The 19,955-nt window shown below is 37.5% G+C and overlaps 1 protein-coding gene across 8 annotated transcripts in view; it reads left to right on the forward strand.

Moving 5' to 3' along the window:
• The window catches only part of IQCH (IQ motif containing H), a 258,516-nt gene that overhangs the window by 21,526 nt on the left and 217,035 nt on the right, over window positions 1–19,955 (forward strand). For 4 of the 8 annotated variants that reach the window (XM_025390843.1, XM_025390845.1, XM_025390850.1 and 1 more), the window contains one exon: window positions 6,210–6,327. The exons of the other annotated variants lie outside the window; for them this stretch is intronic. In XM_025390843.1, coding sequence (XP_025246628.1) covers window positions 6,210–6,327 — 118 coding nt within the window. The remainder of the gene's footprint in view (window positions 1–6,209; window positions 6,328–19,955) is intronic. 8 annotated transcript variants of the gene reach the window in all.

A 19,955-nucleotide genomic window follows, 5' to 3' on the forward strand; every position in this document is an offset into this window, starting at 1 on the left:
CTCACTGCAACCTCCGCCTCCCAGGTTCAGGCAATTCTCCTGCCTCAGCCTGCCAAGTGGCTGGGATTACAGGCACCTGCCACCATGCCTGGCTAATTTTTGCATTTTTAGTAGAGACAGGGTTTCACCATGTTGACCAGGCTGGTCTCAAACTCCTGACCTCAAGTGATTTGCCCGCCTCAGCCTCCCAAAGTGCTGGGATCACAGGCACGAGCCACCATGCCTGGTCTGAGCCACCATGCCCAGCCCATTGCTTTTTATTTCTAACGTATCTATTATAGTTTTTTGCATTGTGGTTCCCATGAAGCTTATGAAAACATCTTCTAGATATAATAAGTTATTTTAAAGAGATAATGTTATCTGAGATCACTAAAATATAATAGAAACAAATAAAAAAATTTAAAAAAACTCTACAATTTAAGTCCATCCCCCATACATTTTGACTTTTTTTGGTCTCACCTTACATAGTTTTATATTGCCTATCTTTTAACAGGTTGTGTAGCTATTACTGTTTTTAATAGATTTATCTTATAGGCTTCATACTTGAGTTTGAGTAGGTGGTACACCACAGAGTATTAGTGTATTCTGAGGTTGTTTATGTACTTAATTTTACCAGTGAGTTTTTTACCTTCCAATGTTTTCTCTTTGCACATTAGTGATTTTTTTCTTTCAGATTGAGTAATTCTCTTTAGCATTTGATGTAACATGGGTCTGTTGATGGTGAATTCGCTCAGCTTTTGTCCATCTTTGAAAGACTTTATCTTAGCATATTTGAAGGATACCTCTGATGGATACAGTGTTCTTCAATGGCAGCTTTTTTCTTTCAGCACTTTGAAAATGTTTTCACACTGTCTCTTGGCTTGTATAGTTTCCATTGAGAAGTCCTTTGCCAGATGAACTGGACCTCTTTTATGTGCTATTTGCTTCTTTTCTCTTGCCGTTTTCAGGATCTTCTCTTTGTCCTTGACCTTTGAGAGTTTGATTAGTATATTTTGGGATGGTCTTATTTGGGTTGAATCTGTTTGATGTTCTCTGCCCTTCCTGTACCTGGATAGTTATGTCTTTCTAAAGTTTTCAAAAGTTTTCTGTTATTGTTTCTTTAAATAAGCTTTCTACCCCTTACTCTTCTTCAACTCTCTCTTGAACATCAATAATTTTTAGATTTGGTCTTCTGAGGGAATTTTCTGTATCTTGTAGGTGATCTTCATTTCTTTTTATGTTTTTCTTCTCTGACTGTGTGTTCTCAAATAGCCTGTCCTCAAGCTCACTGATTCTTCTGCTTTATCCATTCTGCTGTTGAAGATCTTTAGTGAATTTTTTAGTTCAGCATATATATTTCAAGATTTCTGTTTGTTTTTATTTTTATTATTTCAATCTCTGTTAAATTTCTTTGATACATTTCTTAATTGATTTTCTGTGTTATCTTCGTGGTCACTGAGTTTCCTTGTAATTGCTATTTTGTTCTTGGTCAGTGAGCTTGCATATCAACATCTCATTAAGGTCAGTCACTGGTTCCTTGCTTTGTTCATTTTGGGGAAGTCATGGTTCCTTGTTTGCTGTTGTTGTGGCTGTATGTCTGTTTCTTTGCATTAAAGGATTAGTTATTTATTCCAGTCTTCTCTCTCTGACGTATTTTGGTTTTTAATGGATATTTTTGCTTTTTTCTTTGTAATTTGTATCTTTTTTCCCCCCCACTAGGTTGCTGTCTCCTTTTTGGCACTAGATGGCACCTTAAGCCTAGGTTTGCATCGAATCTAATAAAGGATCAGAGTGCTGCCTGTCCCAAATGGAAGAGGTCCCAAAGGAGATATTCTGGCAATGTGGGTCACCTGGCCAAGGGTTTGTACCAAGGGGACCTGTGGAACATATTTCCTACAGCATGGTACTGCCACTCTGATTTGGTGTCTCCCTTGGCCTAGTTATAGAGTGGAATTTCTAGGGTTGGGATGGTTGTCTCACCTCTCCACTTTGTCTCTGGCTGTCCTCAGGGATATTTGTCCCTTCAGGTACTCCTGATACTTCCCATGGGTTGAGGTAGGGACAGGTCTTTTGTCAGGAACCCAAGGTGATAGGGAAGCTGGTTGTCAACCTTGATCTCACTTTTTCTAGTGAAGAAATCATGAGTTGGGGGAAATATTTTCACATGCTTGGTGCAAGGCAGATTGTGGAGAGGGGAGTCACGGATATGGAAATCTGATTTCCCTTCCATCTGCTTGGAGTTTTTTCACTTCTCCATGGCCCCGGGAACTGTCTCATCCTCATCTTTGGGTTCTGGGTTATTGCTGGTAATAATCTCGGTAATGTATGTTTGTTTTTAGTTTTCTGTTGTGAGAGCAGGAAGCCAGTTTGCTTCTATGCTGCCATTTTGGAACTGGAAGACAGCATGAAGTTCTTAAAAGCAATTTTTCAACATATATGAAAAAATTTAAATTATTATTTTGGGCCGAATGTGGTGGCTCACGCCTGTAATCTCAGCACTTTGGGAGGCTGAGGTGGGAGGCTTACTTGAGTCCAGGTGTTTGAGACCAGCCTGGGCAACATAGTGAAACCCTATCTCTACAAAAAACTTTTTTAAATTTGCTGAGTGTGGTGGCGTGTGCCTGTAGTCTGAGACAGGAGACTGAGACGTGAGACTGAGACAGGAGAATTGCCTGAGCCTAGGATATTGAGGCTGCAGTGAGCCATGATTGTGTCACTGCATTCCAGCCTGGGTGACAGAGTGAGATCTTGTTTCCATGAATAAATATGTTTTAATTTAGTAATTGTAGCTCTAAGAATTATCTTAGGAAATAAGGAAAGATATACATTAATGTCTGTATAAGTATGTTGATTTTAGCATTGTACCTAAAGCAATAACTTTGGATATACCTTAAGTATCAACAGTAAAAGAATGATTAAATTCATTTTAACACATCTATATGTATGTTATGTAGCTATTAAAACTGATATTGAAGAAATTTTAATGACATGGAAAATTTCTCATAGCATATGCTGAGGGAGAAAAAAGCAGGGTACAAAATTATATCTCAATTCAATTATCAGTATCCAAATTCACTTCTAAACACATCATCCGTGGAAGTAAAAGGATTAAAGAAATACACCAAGATACTTTCACTTCTGGGAAGGTGGTGACATACTGTCTTTTATGCCTCCTGCTAAGTACAACTAAAAACTTTGGGCATTATATTTAAAACAAACTTTAAAAGACTCTGCAAGACGGAGAGAAGGCAGACCAGCTGAGGGTCTTGAGACACAAGGAACAGCATGGTGGTGAGTGTCCTGGGTTTTCTTTTTGCCTCATATATCCCATAGCAAACATATATAATTTTTCTTCCCTCCAAATAATTTCCTTTAACAGGAAATTCTTCAAGACAGGTCTCAGGCAACAAATTCTCTTAGTTTTTATTTGTCTCAAGACATCTTTATTTCCCCTTCACTTTTGAAGGATAGTTTTTACAGGTTAGTGGGTTTTTTCTTTCCACATTTTAAATATTTCAATTCATTCTCTTCTTGCATAGTTCCTAAAAAAAAAAAAGTTCAGTATAATTATTATCAATAGGTAAGGTGTTTTTTTCTCCCTGACTTCTTGCAAGATTTTCTTTGTCTTTGGTTTTTCATAGTTTAAATATGATATGTATAGGTGTAGGGTTTTGTTTTGTTTTGTTTTGTTTTTTGCATTTATCCTGGTCAGTGTTCTCTGAAATTCCTGAATCTGTAGTTTGGTGTCTGTCATCAATTTTGGAAAATTCTCAGCCATTATTACTCAAATATTTCTTTGGTTCTTTTGTCCCTTCTTTTTCTTGTATTCCTATAATGAGTATGTCACACTGTTTATAACTGAATATTCTGTACTGTTTTATTCATTCTTTTTTCCCCTCTGCGTTTCACTTTGAGGAGTTTATATTGACATTTCTTCAAGATCACTGATTTTGTTTCATTGGCCATATTCAATATATTGATAAGCCTATGAAAGACATTCTTCACTTCTTAAAACAATACTTTTTATTTCTAGCATTTTCTCTTGATTCTTTCTTAAAGTTTAAATTGCTCTGCTTACATTACCTATCTTGTCTTGCATGTTGTACACTTTTTTCATTAGTGCCCTTAGCTTGTTAATCAGAGTTATTTTAAATTTCCGGTCTGATAATTCCAAAATCTCTGGCACAGCTGAATCTGGTTCTGATATTTGCTTTGTCTCTTCAGACTGTTTTTTTCTTTCCTTTCAGCATGCCTCATCATTTTTTATTGAAGCCTATATACCATCATTACATCATTGGGTAATAGCATTTAAGATAAATAGGCCTTCAGTGTGAGGGCTTGTGTTTATCTGACTAGGAGTTACACTGTGTTTACTGTTTGCTGTTAACTGTTGGCATCTGAGCATTTCCTCCAGTATCTTTGTTTTTTTTTTTTTTTTTTTTTTGAGACAGAGTCTCGCTCTGTCCCCCAGGCTGGAATGCAGTGGCGTGATGTTGGCTCACTGCAAGCTCTCCCGGGTTCACGCCGTTCTCCTGCCTCAGCCTCCTCCTGAGTAGCTGGGACTACAGGCGCTCGCCACTGCGCCTGGCTAATTTTTTGTATTTTTAGTAGAGGTGGGGTTTCACTGTGGTCTCGAACTCCTGACCTTGTGATCTGCCCGCCTCGGCCTCCCAAAGCATTATCTTTGTTTTTATCACCCCTTTTGTCTCCTGTTTTGTCTTTGGGTTTCCCTAGAAACCCCTTCTTAAAAAGAGTCTAAACTTTGCAGTCTTTCATATATAGTCTTCTGTTATCAGGGGCTCTGTAAATGTGGTGGTAAGGTGTGTGTAGAAGGAAGCATTCTACACTCCTATAATTAGGTCTCAGTCTTTTGGTGAGTCTTTGCCCTGGGCTGTTACCTTGACAAGTTTTTCTCAGCATTTCCTCCCCTTTAGTGAGATAGGAACGCTAGAGTGGGTGGAAGTTGTCTAATTGCCCTTCTTCAGGTCAGATAAGGCTTTGGTAAGACAGTTTCCTTGAGAACTTGCCTTCATTACAGAGAATAGAACGAAGAACAGAGCTCCCCGGGAATATTCCAAAATAGCTATTTCCTTCTCCCGCTGCTGGAAGCAGGAGCAGATTCTCTGATCTTCACAGTGAGAACACGTTGGGGCTCTTGGAGGTAAAACTCACAAAAGTATGGGACCCTCTAAGATTCTCCTCCTTGCCCCCAAGAATTTTTAACTCTCAAGCTAGTCCACACTGAGCCTCGAGAAATGTGTCGATTAAAGCTTAAGTGTTCTTGTCAGTGCAGGTTCCAACAGCTGACTTCTCTCAGGCTTCTGCTCCCTGCAGGCTGTGATGCTTTATACTACTCCTCTCTCCAGCTTTCAGGACAGCAGTTTACCCTGTGATCTCAATTCTCTGATAGATAGAAGAAGAGTTGTTTTTGGTTCATTCAGCTTTTTTCTTGTTGTGAGAATAGGAATGACAACTTCCAAGCTTATTACATGTTGGAGTGAAACTAGAACTCCGTTAGTTGCTTTTTAATGATAATTTTGCAAAAGTGGGTATCACAATAGAATCAAGTTATTGAGTTGTATTGAGTTATTGGTGGGTGAGTTTTGTTAGTAATAATTATATTGATAATCTTAAAGATCTTGAACTTGCTTTCAAATTAAAAATTTTAAGACATAACATACCACACAAATACTCATTCTTACAATTTTATTTTTTTTTATATTGCACTCCCATGAAACTATCCACTGCTTAATAAAGAAAATGTTTAACCACCTTTGATATTTAAATCTTTACAACTATATAAAATAGCAGAGATTTCAAGAATATAAGTATTAACCACTTAGGGACCATCATTTTGCATATATTTAACATTGGCTCTCCTGTAATTTGATTTTATTAAACAAAATACAACATTATGTATTTTCTTTTACCAAGAATGTTTTATAGTGCAGTAATTCTTTCAGTTGTTAATCATATAAACTCAGCCAGAAATAGAGCTTTTTATTCATGCTATAATGGTCTTTATCAGACTTGGAAATTCTTATGCTTAATAAAACAACTACAGTTTTACAGTGGCAAAAATGATAAAGATTAGTTTAATTTATTGTAATTACCGATAGAATATTTCCTATAAAATATAAGCTTAATTAGGAAGCATTGTTTTAAAATTACAATTTGAGAAGCTTTTAAGATAGCAAATTTGATTTTAAATTCCATTTCTTTTTACTTAGGTTACTTCCAACTGTAATTGATCAGAAATCATTTATTTTCCCTCAGGAATCTGAGGGTAAACTTTGGCAATCCCAAAGACAGCACAGTTCATCTCTGCCTGTCTTTCCAAGAGCAAAGGTAGGTATAGAGAAATTCATAGACAGAAAGTAGTTTAGTGACTGCCAGGAGCTGGGAGGAGCAGAGAGTAGGAGTGACTTTTAATGGGTATGAAGTTTCTTTGGGGGATGATGAACATGTTCTAGAATTATATTGTGGTGATGATTGCACTACTCTGAATATAGTAAACACCACTGAATTATATACTTTAAAAATGTGAATTTTATGGTATATTAATTACATCTCGATGAAGCTGTTAAAAACTTTTTAAAAAAGAGTAAAGTAAGAAATTTGCTTTGTGTTCTAAGTTAGAAAACATAATGAATGTATAGGTCTGTTTCTAGAATTTCATTTTATAGTTGTTTCAGGTATGTTCATGGCATAGTCAATTTCTACAACAAAAGAGCTTTCTTCAGAAGAAAATAAATCAAGACATAATGCCTTCACATTTTTTAATAGAGCCAGGTGGCAAGGAATAGAGCTCAATAGGTTTCTGACTTGGCCTCCATTGAGTGTTCTCTCAATTTTGTATCTGTTTTGTCCCTGTCTTAGTTCAGGCTGCTGTAACAGAATACCATGAACTGGGTGGCTTAAACAACAGAATTCTATTTCTTACAGCTCTGGAGGCTGGAATTCAAAGGTCAAGATGCCGGCAGATCCGGTGTCTGGTGAGGTCTTTCTTCCTAGTTTGCAGACAGCCTTCTTCATTTGTTTCTTCACATGGCAGAGAAAGAGAGAAAACCAGCAAGCTCTTGTGTGTCTTTTTATAAGGGCATTGATCTCATTCATTAGGGCTCTACCCTCATGAGCTAATTATCTCCCCAAATCCTCACCTGTTAACACCATTACCCTGGGTTAGGATTTCAACATATGGGTTTTGTTGGGCGAGGGGGGGGGGGCACAAACATTCAGTCCATAGCACACCCTGACTTAAAAGTAATACTAGCTCACCTCTTTTGGATAGCAGGAACTGTTATCAGTACTTTGAAAATACTAACTTGTTTGAACTTCAGAACAACCCTAGAAGGAGGTGTTATTATTATTATTATTATTAAGATGGAGTTTCACTCTTGTCACCCAGGCTGGAGTGCAATAGTGTGATCTCGACTCACTGCAATCTCTGCCTCTCAGGTTCAAGCAGTTCTTTGCCTCAGCCTCCCGAGTAGCTGGGATTACAGGCACCCGCCACCACGCCTGGCTAATTTTTGTATTTTTAGTAGAAATGGGATTTCACCATCTTGGCTGGGCTGGTCTTGAACTCCCGACCTCATGATCCACCTGCCTCGGCCTCCCAAAGTGCTTGGATTACAGGAATGAGCCACCACGTGTGGCCAGTTGTATGACTTTTTACATGTCTATCTTCCCACTAGATTATAAGCTTAATGAGGGCAGTACCTGTATCAGTTTGTTCATTGTTATATTATGCCTAGGGTGTGGGCCATAGGCTCTTGACCTCCTAAAAGTTTGCTGAAAATCACTAACATGAGGCAGATTGATTAATAGGAGAAAAGGCATACGAGTTTATTTAACGTGTATATACAGGAGCCTTCAGTATGAAGACCCAACATCCCAATAAGTTACGGAAGCTTATGTATCATCTTGGGGTTACAGAAAGAATGGGGGCTCAGGGCATGGCCAAAACCAGGTTATGTTTATAAATCAGGTTCAGTGGCGAAACAGGTTATAAGAGGGAGAAAGGAAGAGGCTTGGCTAGCAAAGATGGCCTTGTGTGTAGATGCAGCCTCCCTCAGACAGAATAGATGGCAAATGTTTCTTTTCAGTCTTTTAAAGGTATCAGACTCAATCTCTCCCAGATCCAGGAAATGACTGGAAAGAGGAACCTTGGCAGCATTGATGGAGATTCTTTTTTTTTTTTTTTTTGAGATGGAGTCCCGCTCTGTTGCCCAGGCTGGAGTGCAGTGGCCAGATCTCAGCTCACTGCAAGCTCCGCCTGCCGGGTTCACACCATTCTCCCGCCTCAGCCTCCCGAGTAGCTGGGACTACAGGCGCCCGCCACCTTGCCTGGCTAGATTTTTGTATTTTTTAGTAGAGACGGGGTTTCACCGTGTTAGCCAGGATGGTCTTGATCTTCTGACCTCGTGATCCACCCGTCTTGGCCTCCCAAAGTGCTGGGATTACAGGCTTGAGCCACCGCGCCCGGCCGGAGATTCTTTACAGAAGCAAAATTTCTCCATGAAAGACCGCTTTGCAATACCACTTCTGTTTGCTGGCCCTGTGGCAACTATTTCAAAATATGTCAAAGATATATATTTTGGGGTAAAATATTTGTATTTCCTTCACAGAGGATTCTGCATAAATGTTTGTTGAATGGATAAATGAAACCACCACAGTGATCTCTAAGAGTGTGCTCATCTCCATGTAAAATATCAGTTCAGGCTCCTGTGAACTCCCAAAGCAGCCCTCTCCTACCTCTGTCCTTGCACTTGTTACATTGGGTCTGTCAGCCACTCTCTGAGGAGTGCTTACTGTGTGCCCAGGATTATTAGAGGCTGAATAAGACAGATCAGATCCCTGACATCAGAGAGCTTATATTCTAGTGGGGAAAGACAGACCATCAATAACATAATACTAGATAATGATAAAAGCTCTGATAAAAATAGAATAGAATGCTGTGATAAAGGGAGCTTAAATTTCTCATCTTCCTTACTGTTAAATCACTTCTTCAGTCATTTTTTTTACCTGTTTGGCCAAGAATCTCAGGAGGTCCACAGATGGTCCCCAAGACCAGAGATTAGATGGAGGTCTCTGATTTATAAGAACAATGAAATAAGATGTATGAAATTAGGCTATTTTAGAATGTATAATTGCTATTATTGTTCTGGGAAAAAACAAAACAAAACAAAACTACGGCCAGAAATTTATTTGCCCCAAAGAACTCTGAATCCTGACTAATGTTCATGAAGACGCACTGTGTTCTTTTAGATGCTATGGGGATGGGTAAGCTTCTCTTAAAAAGGGGCATGGACTATTTCCCACCCTGACTTTGCCTCCAGAGCCTGGATTACTATTGTTGTTGTATTTCTAATATCTGTGACATCTGCTTAAAAATGCATATCGTCTGACATAAAAAAGAGCCCTAATTTTGCACTGTAAAGTCAAAGACAAACGATGCTGTCTTGCCAGCTGTTACACATGCCTACGACACCAACATAAAGCTTGTATTATTAAGTAGTTGTGAAATCCAACTGGGACGTTGCTACCTTTAATTGCCCACTTCCAACCTTTTAAACCAGGTGAAACCCCAGTCACTTCTTTAAGCTCTCTCTCCCCAAAAGTGGATAGCTGTTTTTGAAATTCACACCAAAAAGCTTCTATGACAAACAGTTAGGAGTTGCTCAATTGTAATTTAGAATCATAATTTAAAATTGTTTATTAAGCCTCTTTTAATTTGAAAAAGCATATTCAGAAACATTTACAATTTAAAAAAGAAAGGTTACACTAATCTTTCACTTTCTGAGGTTTTCTCTTGAAAAAAATAGAATCGGTGATGAAATATCAGTAAGTAGTATTGGAATATAAAGTCTAATTTTCAGAATTTGCAGATAACTGGGCGAAATCAATATGGACTCCATTTTTGCTTATTAAAATACTAATTTTTAATTTTTTCCTCCAAATGTATCAGTAATACATGCTTGTTGTTGTGACAAACATAATATGAAGATGTAAAGGCAAAGCCAGTTGTTTAACCCGCACCCCCTACCAAACTACCCAATCCCATGAGGCAACCAGTGTTAACAGCAGGTTTATTTGTCCACTCATTCCCCTTTGTAATAGTGTATATTCAGTACAAGTACATATGCAGATATGTAGGGTTTGAGTTGGTTATGAATTTTTTTGCTTTTACTGAAACAGATAACATTTTGAGTCATGCAAATAAAACCATTTTTGTTCATAAACGCTATACATGAAGTTATGTTCATACAATTATTTGCATAAAATATATGCTATTTTATGTTTATAAAATAGGATAGAAATGTAATATGGTGTGATATTTCTGAGTTTTTTTTTCTATTGACTATCCATGACAACAAAAGAGGGAAAGTGGGACCCTGTAGGTTCTGGGGTTGAGTCTAAGGAGCCCAAAGTAAGTGGGAAATATCTTTGATAGCTCATGCTTTGGCATATAAATTATAGCAATTTTTCACTCCATTTCATTATATATCCATTTTTGTTTCAATATAAAAGTAATGGAATTTACTTCAAAATATTTAGATAAAACTCATGCCCCAAATAATATATCTCTTGTTTATTATGTTCCTGTCACACTACCACATACTCCCAGTAGTGCCCCAATTTGAGATGTAGAGGATTGTACAGCATCAGTATATTCATTTACCAAACATTTTCAAATTTTTATTTATTTCATTTATTTTATTTTTTATTTTTGTGAGTACATAGTAGGTGTACATATGTATGGGGTGCATGAGCTATTCTGGTATAGGCTTGCAACACATGATAATCACATCAGGGTAAATGGGGTAGCCATCACCTCAAGCTTGCATTTATCCCTTGTGTTACAAACAATCCAGTTATACTCTTTAGTTATTTTTAATGTACAATAAATTATTACTGACTGTAGTTGCTCTGTTGTACTATCAAATACTAGTTCTTATTCATTCTTTCTATTTTTTTGTACCCATTAACTATCCTCACTTCCTCACTAACCCACACTACCCTTCCCAGACTCTAGTAATCATCCTTCTACTTTCCATCTTCATGAGTTCAACTATTTTAATTTTTAGCTCCCACAAATAAATAAGAACATGTGAATCCTGTCCTTGCTTGCCTGGCTTATTTCACTTGACATAATGAAGTCCAGTTCCATCCCTGTTGTTGTAAATGACAAGATCTCATTCTTTTTTGTGGCTGAATAGTACTTCACTATGTATATGTACCACTTTTTCTTTATCCATTCTTCTAGGCTTTTTGTTTGCTTATTTGTTTTTTAACTTTTAAGTTCAAGGGTGCATGTGCTGATTTGTTACATAGGTAAACTTGTGTCATGGGGATTTGTTGTGCAGATTATTTCATCACCCAGGTATTAAGCCTAGTACCCATTAGTTATTTTTCCTGATCCTCTCCTCCTTCCACCCTCCTCCCTCCAATAGGACCCAGTGTATGTTGTTCCTCTCTATCTGTCCATGTGTTCTTATCACTTAGCTCCCACTTATAAATGAGAACATGTGGTATTTTCTGTTCCCACATTAGCTTGCTAAGGATAATGGCCTCCAGCTCCATCCATGTCCCTGCAAAGTACATGGTCTCATTCCTTTTTATGGCTGCATAGTATTCCATAGTGTATATGTACCACATTTTCTTTATCCAGTCTATTATTGATGGATATTTGGATTGATTCCATGTCTTTGCTACTGTGAATAGTGCTACAGTGAACATGTTTGTGCATGTATCTTTGTAATAGAATGATTTATATTCCTTTGGGCACATACCTAGTAGTGGGATTGCTGGGTCAAACGGTATTTCTGGTTCTAGATCTTTGAGGAATTGCCACACTGTCTTCTACAATGGTTGAACTAATTTACATTCCCACCAACAGTGTAAAAGCATTCCTATTTCTCTGCAACCTCACCAGCATCTGTTGTTTCTTGACTTTTAAATAATCACCATTCTGACTGGTGTGAGATGGTATCTCATTGTGGTTTTGATTTGCATTCCTCTAATAATCAGTGATGTTGACCTTTTTTTCATGTGATCATTGGCCGCATGTATGTCGTCTTTTGAAAAGTGTCCATTCATGTCCTTTGCCCACTTTTTAATGTGTTTTTTTTTTTTTCTCGGAAATTTGTTTAAGTTCCTTACAGATGCATCCTTTGTTGGTTACATAGTTTGCAAAAATTTTCTCCCATTCTGTAAGTTGTCTGTTTATTTTATTGATAGTTTCTTTTGCTGTTCTGGAGCTCTTTAATTTAATTAGATCCCATTTGTCAATTTTTGTTGACAAAAATTTTGTTGCAGTTGCTTTTCTCATCTTTGTCACGAAATCTGTGCCCATGCCTAAGTCCTGAATGGTATTGCCTAGGTTTTCTTCCAGCGTTTTTATAAGTTTGGAGTTTTACATTTAAGTCTTTAATCCATCTTGAGTTAAAGTTTGTGTGTGGTGTAAGGAAAGGGTCCAGTTTCAATCTTCTGCATATGGCTAACCAGTTATTCCAGCATCATTTATTGAATAGGGAATCCTTTCCCTATTGCTTTTTTTTTTGGTCAGGTTTGTCAAAGATCAGAGTTGTAGGTGTACAGTCTTATTTCTGGGTTCTCCATTCTGTTCTGTTGTCTATTTGTCTGTTTTTATACTAGTACCATGCTGTTTTGGTTACTATAGCTTTGTAGTATAATTTGAAATCAGGTAATGTGATTCTTCCAGTTTTATTCTCTTTGCTCAGGATAGCTTTGGCTATTCTGGCTCTTTTGTGGTTCCATATAAATTTTAGGATTGTTTTTTCTAGTTTTATGAAGAATGTCATTGGTACTTTGATAGGGATTGCATTGAATCTGTAGATTGCTTTGGGTAGTATGGATATTTTGACAATATTGATTCTTCCAATCCATGAACATGGAATATCTTTCCTTTTTTTGATATCCTTTTCAATTTCTTCCATTAATGTTTTGTAGTATTCATTGCAGAGATTTTTCACATCTTTTGTTAATTCCTGGATATTTAATTTTATTTGTAGCTATTGTAAATGGGATTACTGTCTTGATTTCTTTTTCACATTGTATGCTGTTGGCTTATAGAAATGCTACTGATGATTGCATGCTTATTTTGAATCCTGCAACTTTACTGAACATGTTTATTAGTTCTAATAGGTTTTTGGTGGAGTCTTTAGGTTTTTCTGAATATAAGATCATATCACCTGCAAACAAGGATAATTTGACTTCTTTCTTTCCAATTTGGATGCCCTTTATTTCTTTCTCTTTTCTGATTGCTCTAGCCAGGACTTCACATTACATTCTATGTTGAATAACAGTGGTGAAAGTGGGCATCCTTGTCATGTTCCCAAACTTCGGAGAAAGGCTTTCAGTTTTTCCCCATTCAGTATGATACTAGCTGTGGGTCTGTCATATATGGCTTTTATTTATTTAGTTAGTTGTTTATTTATTTATTGAGATGGAGTCTTGTTCTGTCACCCAGGCTGGAGTGCAGTGGTGCAATTTGGGCTCACTGTCACCTCTGCTTCCCGGGTTCAAGTGATTCTCCTGTCTCAGCCTCCCAAGTAGCTGGGATTACAGATGCAGGCCACCATACCCGGCTAATTTTTTTTGTATTTTTAGTAGAGATGGGGTTTCACCATGTTGGTCAGGCTGGTCTCAAACTCCTGACCTCAAATGATCCGCCCACCTTGGTCTCCCAAAGTGCTGGGATTACAGGTGTGAGTCACTGCGCCCGGCCTATATATGACTTTTATTATGTTGAAATATGTTCCTTCTATCCCCACTTTCCTGAAGGTTTTTCTTGTGAAGGGATGTTGAATTTTATCAGATACTTTTTCAGCACCAGTTGAAATGATCATATGGTTTTGTCCTCTATTCTGTTGATACGAGGTATCACATTGATTGATTTGCATATGTTGAACCCTCCTTCCATTTCTGGGGTAAATCCCACTGGTCATGATGAATTATCTTCTTAATGTGTTGTTGAATTCAATTTGCTAGTATTTTTTTTTTTTTTTTGAGATTTTTGCATCAATATTCATCAGGGATATTGGCCATAGTTTTTTCTCTCTTTTTTTTTTTTTTTTTTTGAGACGGAGTCTCGCTCTGCCGCCCAGGCTGGAGTGCAGTGGCCGGATCTCAGCTCACTGCAAGCTCCGCCTCCCGGGTTCATGCCATTCTCCTGCCTCAGTCTCCCGAGTAGCTGGGACTACAGGCGCCCGCCACCGCGCCCGGCTAGTTTTTTTTTTTTTATTTTTTAGTAGAGACGGGGTTTCACCATGTTAGCCAGGATGGTCTCGATCTCCTGACCTCGTGATCCGCCCGTCTCGGCCTCCCAAAGTGCTGGGATTACAGGCTTGAGCCACCGCGCCCGGCCAGTTTTTTCTCTTTTTAATGTGTTTGGTCTGGCTTTGGTATCAGGGTAATACTGGCCTTGTAGAATGAGTTTGGAAGTATTTCCTCTTCTTCTGTTTATTGGAATGGTTTGAGTAGAATTGGTATTAGTTCTTTTTTAAATATATGGTAGAATTCAACAGTGAGGTCATCGGGTGCTGGGCTTTTCTTTGCTGGAAGATGTTTTATTATGGGTTCAGTCTCACTACTTGTTATTGGTTTGTTTAGATTTTGGATTTCTTCGTGGTTCAGACATAGTAGGGTATATGTGTCTAGGAATTTATATATTTCTTCTGAATTTTCCGATTTATTGGCAAATAATTCCTCATAGTAGCCATTAATGATCTTTCGAATTTCTGCAGTATTGATTGTATTAGTTCCTTTTTCATCTGATTTTATTTATTTGGGTCTTCTTTTTTTTCTTAGTCTGGTTAAAGGTTTGTCAATTTATCTTTTCAAAACAATTTTTTGTTTCATTGATCTTTTGTACTTTATTTCATTTATTTCTGCTCTGATCTTTATTATTTCTTTTCTTCTGCTAATTTTGGGTTTGGTTTTCTCTTGATTTTCTAGTTCTTTAAGATGCATTATTAGGTTATTTATTTGAAGTTTTCCTTTTTCTGGATGTAGTTGCTTATAGCTAGCTATAAACTTCCCTCTTAGCATTGCCTTCACTGTATTCCACAGGTTTTGGTATGTTATTGTGTTTCCATTATCTTGTGTTTCAAGAAATTTTTCCGTTTTCTTAATTTCTTCATTGACCCACTGGTCATTCAGGAGCATATTGTTTACTTTCCATGTATTTACGTAGTTTCCAAAATTGTTTTTGTTATTGATCTCTAGTTTTATTCTATTGTGGTCAGAGAAAAAGCTTGATGTTATTTCAATTTATTTTGAATGTTTTAAGACCTCTTTTGTGACCTAACATTTGGGCTATCCTTGAGAATGATCCATGTGCTGATCTGCACATAGAGCCTTCTGCAGCCATTGGATGAAATATTCTGTAAATATCTATTAGGTCCGTTTGATCTGTAGTGCAGATCAAATCTGATGTTCCTTTGTTGATTTTTCTGTCTGGAAGATCTGTTTAATGCCAAAAGTAGGGTGTTGAAGTCTCCAGCTCTTACTGTATTTGGGTCTTTTTTTCTTTCTGGTTCTAATACCATTTGCTTTATGTATTTTGATGATCCAGTGTTGGGTGCGTGTGTGTATATATATGTGTGTGTATATATATATATATTTCCAGTTGTTACATCTTTTTGCTGAATTAACCCATTTATCATTATATAGTGACGTTTGTCTCTTCTTATAGTTTTTGTCTTGAAATCTATTTTGTCTGGTGTAGCTACTCCTGCTCTTTTTTGGTTTCCATTTGCATGGAATATATTTTATTTTTTCCATTCTTTTATTTTTAGTCTATGTGTGTCTTTATAGGTAAAATGCATTTCTTGTAGGCAACATATCATTGGGTCTTGTTTTTGTATCCATTCAGCCACTCTATGTCTTTTGATTGGAGAGTTTAGTCCATTTACATTCAAAGTTCTTATTGATAACTAAGTTAGGCACTCTTCTAAGCACTGGAGGACTTGTCTTTGAGAATATGTTGAGGGAGATAGACAAATAAACATCATCTGAGACAGAGAGAAGCACTGTGGGCTACAGAATCAAAGAGAAAGGGTGGGCTTATGCAAACTTGGTCAGGGATGGGAGAGGCTTTACAAAGGCAATGATGCCTGGGCTGAGTCTCAGCCAGCTAGGATCAGAGAGGAAAGGTGCTCACAGTGGAGGAAATATGCAATACATGGCCATAAACAAGAGTATGGCTTATTTGGGGGGAACCCAATGAGTTCCTTGTGGTTAAAATGTATACAGTATTGTTTGAGGACAATCAAGAGATGAGGTTGAAGAAGAGATAAGGGAGAGCCAGATAATGATGCAGCTTGCTAAGATTATATCATGTGAAAGAGCTTGAATTTACATTAGTGACAAAGAGAACTAGTTATAATTTTTCAATAGCAAATTAGAGAATGACGTGATCATAATAGTGATTTGAAAAGATCGTTTTGTCAGCAGTATGGAAAAAGACATTGAAGTAGGAGGTAGACTCTGGGAACTTCATCATCCAATTTGTGGCAGTCCAGGTGAGAGATGATGAAGGTCTGAATTATTGCAGTGATCATGGGCATAAAGGAAAAAAGACCATGATTAGTGGTAGAACTAACATGACTTGATGATTGGGGGATTAAAAAGAGAACGAGAGAGTCAGTGATAACCCACAAGTATCTAGCTTGGAGACTGGGTGGTAGTTACACCATTCGTTGAGATGGGAGACATAGGAGAAGGAGCAGATATGTTGAGATGATGATTGGAGTAGGCAAATAAGATAAATTCAGTTTCATACAGTGTTGAATCTGAGATGCTTGTGGACCCTTCCAAGAGGAAATGCCTAACAGGCAGCTGAGTGTACCTACATGTAGTATGGAGGTCAGAAGAAATATCTGAGAATAAGCTATAGATTTGCTCTTATCAACATTTAGGGGTGGTACAAGTCAGAGAAGATGGGATCTCTCAAAGAGAACATCAAATGAAAATGATGAGTAATGTAGTTGAAATTTCCGTATCACAAATCAATAAGAGATTTTCAGGTTTAAAAGCATAATTTAAAAAACCAAACAATAATGTATATTACACAAACTTTCGTGTAACAAAGTTTGAGTCTACGCCTTTTTATTCACAGTCTAAAGGTTCTTCCAAATCACTTTTGGCCATTTGACATCACATGCAGCATCATGATGACAGACTGTTTTTTTAACAACTCTGACTTGTGAAGTGAATCTTTTGTCTTCTTTCAACTGGTAATATAATTCTGGGGCATAACGAAATATAATAGGGTTTCTTTTCATTGTCTTATTTGGTCCAACTCATAATTTCATATTTTCCTTAACTTAATTCCCAGCCCTGAAAGTTAAACACCTTCTCCTGAAAATCAGTGGAAGGCTTCTGTCAGAGCTGTTCAGTACCTGAATGATTATATAAACTGGTGACACCAGTTCTCCATAGCTTTGAAAATCCTAGAGTCTATTCCATGAGATTTGCTATGCTGGTTTATGACATAATTTCTGCATCTATAATAACTTTTTTATTTTAATGCTGCATCAAAATGTAATCTTTTAAAAGGTGTTTTAAACAAAAATCAGAAATACTGGTGTAACTTAAATTTTAAGCACCTGTGGTACTTCTAGGGCACAAAATTCTATTATGGTGATGATGGTATGAACATATGCTTATTCATGGCTAGTCTGAGTTGCACAATTGCATCACAGCTTACTCCTGTGGGTAGTGACTGGCAAGATTCTTTTGACATCACATATAAGAAAGGCTGATCTCAGAAATGTTAAAACTTGAAAACACATTTTTTTGAATAGAAGAAATACAGCACATATCATACAAGGCTTTACCCTTAGCCTAATAATTTCAGTGTTGAAAGCATTCTTGGAGATTTTATTTTGTAATTTTGAAAGCAATTAAATTGTGAAGGCAGTTTGTGAGACAATTCAGATTACTCAACAAACTTTGAGTGTTAAATTTGTGCAATTCACTGTGCCCAGCTCTGGAATGCAAAGATATACAATACAGCATGATCCCTTTCCATATGGAATGTAGTATAGTGGTCCTCCTTGGGAGCCTTGGGAAATGCAGAGAGATTTCTGGGGTGGTTACAATGTTTTTGGAGCACTGCTGGCCTTTAGTGGGCCAAGGACACTCAACTTTCTATAGTCCATAGGATTTTCTGCACAAGAAGAGCTATCTCTCTCGCAATGTTCATAGAATCCACTCTGGAAAACACTGCAGAAGACAGACACACAATCATTATTCATGCAAGACCAACCACTAGGGAAGGGACATACTATCACTGTGTTGTAACTGTCTCATTCTAGACAATACCTATTGTTCAGCTTGGATACCTACCTTGTTTACTGATGAAACTCAGAATAATTCTGGACAAAAGCAAAGGGTAAAGCCATTCCAAAGAATATGATATAGGCAGTCTAAAAGACAGGTTCCAAAAATTGGAATAAATGCAGAGTTGCCCAAATAGCACAATACCTGGCACATGGGAAAGTACTCAGTTTGGGGTATTATTATGATTATTAACCTAATACTAGAATCTCCTGGAATCTCACATTTTGAAAGGACTTCAACAGTCATCTGATTCTACCCAGGATAAACACCAGCTCACCCCAAGTTCCTTAAAATGGATGCCTTAACAATCAAACATTAAAAAAAATATTGTGCTCTAGTATGATACAGCAATATACATTTGTGTCTAACCTGGGAAGAATCTTTAATTTTGTGAATTTTGATCTCATTAAGAAAGGCAATTTTCAAAATTTCACCCAAACTAAAGTTTTGAGAATTTTTGACATTATGAGGCATAATATGGTAAAAGATCAAAAACTGAAAATGTCAGAGCAGGCAAGGGTTCCTTCACAAATTTTCGCTGTAAGTTATACCTCTATCAGGGTAAAAATTTTGCTGATGAGATGGCAAGTTGGATTGTATAGAATACATTGGAGAGAAGAGAATGCCTACAAGGATCCACTGTGAGTTCTGCCCTCTCATTAGAATGTAAGCTTCATAAGAGCAGCAACTTTTTGAAAGGATTTGTTTCCTTTTCCATGGCTTCTAAAAACCCTTTTTATATGAAAATATTCAAATATACCTTCTATAGACTGAATGTGTGTGTATGTCCCCAAAATTCATGTTATTAAATAAATCCTAATGCACAGTGTGATGGCATTTTGAGGTATGGACTTTGGGAAGTGCTTAGCTCATGAGAGTGAAGCCCTCATGAGGGGGATTAGTGCTCTTATAAAAGAGGCCCTAGGGAGCTTCCTTGGCCCCTCTTCCATGTGCAGACACAGTGAAAAGATGGCCATCTATGAACCAGGAAGCAGACCCTCACCAAACACTGAATCTGCCAGTGTCTTGATCCTGAACTTCCCAGCCTCTAGAACTGTAAGAAATAAATGTTGTTGTCTGTAAACCATCTAGACTCTTTTTTTGAGACAGGGTACTGCTCTGTTGCCCCAGCTAGAATGCAGTATACAATCATGGCTTATCATACAGCCGCAATCTCCCGGACTCAAGCAGTCCTCCTGCCTCAGCCTCCCAAGTAGCTGAGACTGGGACTAGAGGTGCATGCCACCACACCTGGCTAATTTTTAAATTTTTAGTAGCAGCAAGGTTTTGCTATGTTGCCCAGGTTGGTCTCTAACTTCTGTGCTCAAGTGATCCTCCTGCCTTGGCCTCCCAAAATGCTGGGATTACAGGGGTAAGCCAGCTCCCAGGCTTCATTATAGCAGCCCAAACAGACTAAAACAATACGAAAAAATAACATAAATAACCACTTCTCCATCACTTAGATTGAGCAGTTGTTAACCTTTACCATTTTTGCTTCATCTATTTTTATTGAAGTGTTTTAAAATAAAATAAAAACCTAATGACATTTCACCCCTTAATGCTTTTAACATGAATCTTCAAAAATGAACTGTTTCTCTTTCACT

This window comes from Theropithecus gelada, chromosome 7a, assembly GCF_003255815.1.
Source record: "Theropithecus gelada isolate Dixy chromosome 7a, Tgel_1.0, whole genome shotgun sequence".
NCBI lineage: Eukaryota > Metazoa > Chordata > Mammalia > Primates > Cercopithecidae > Theropithecus > Theropithecus gelada.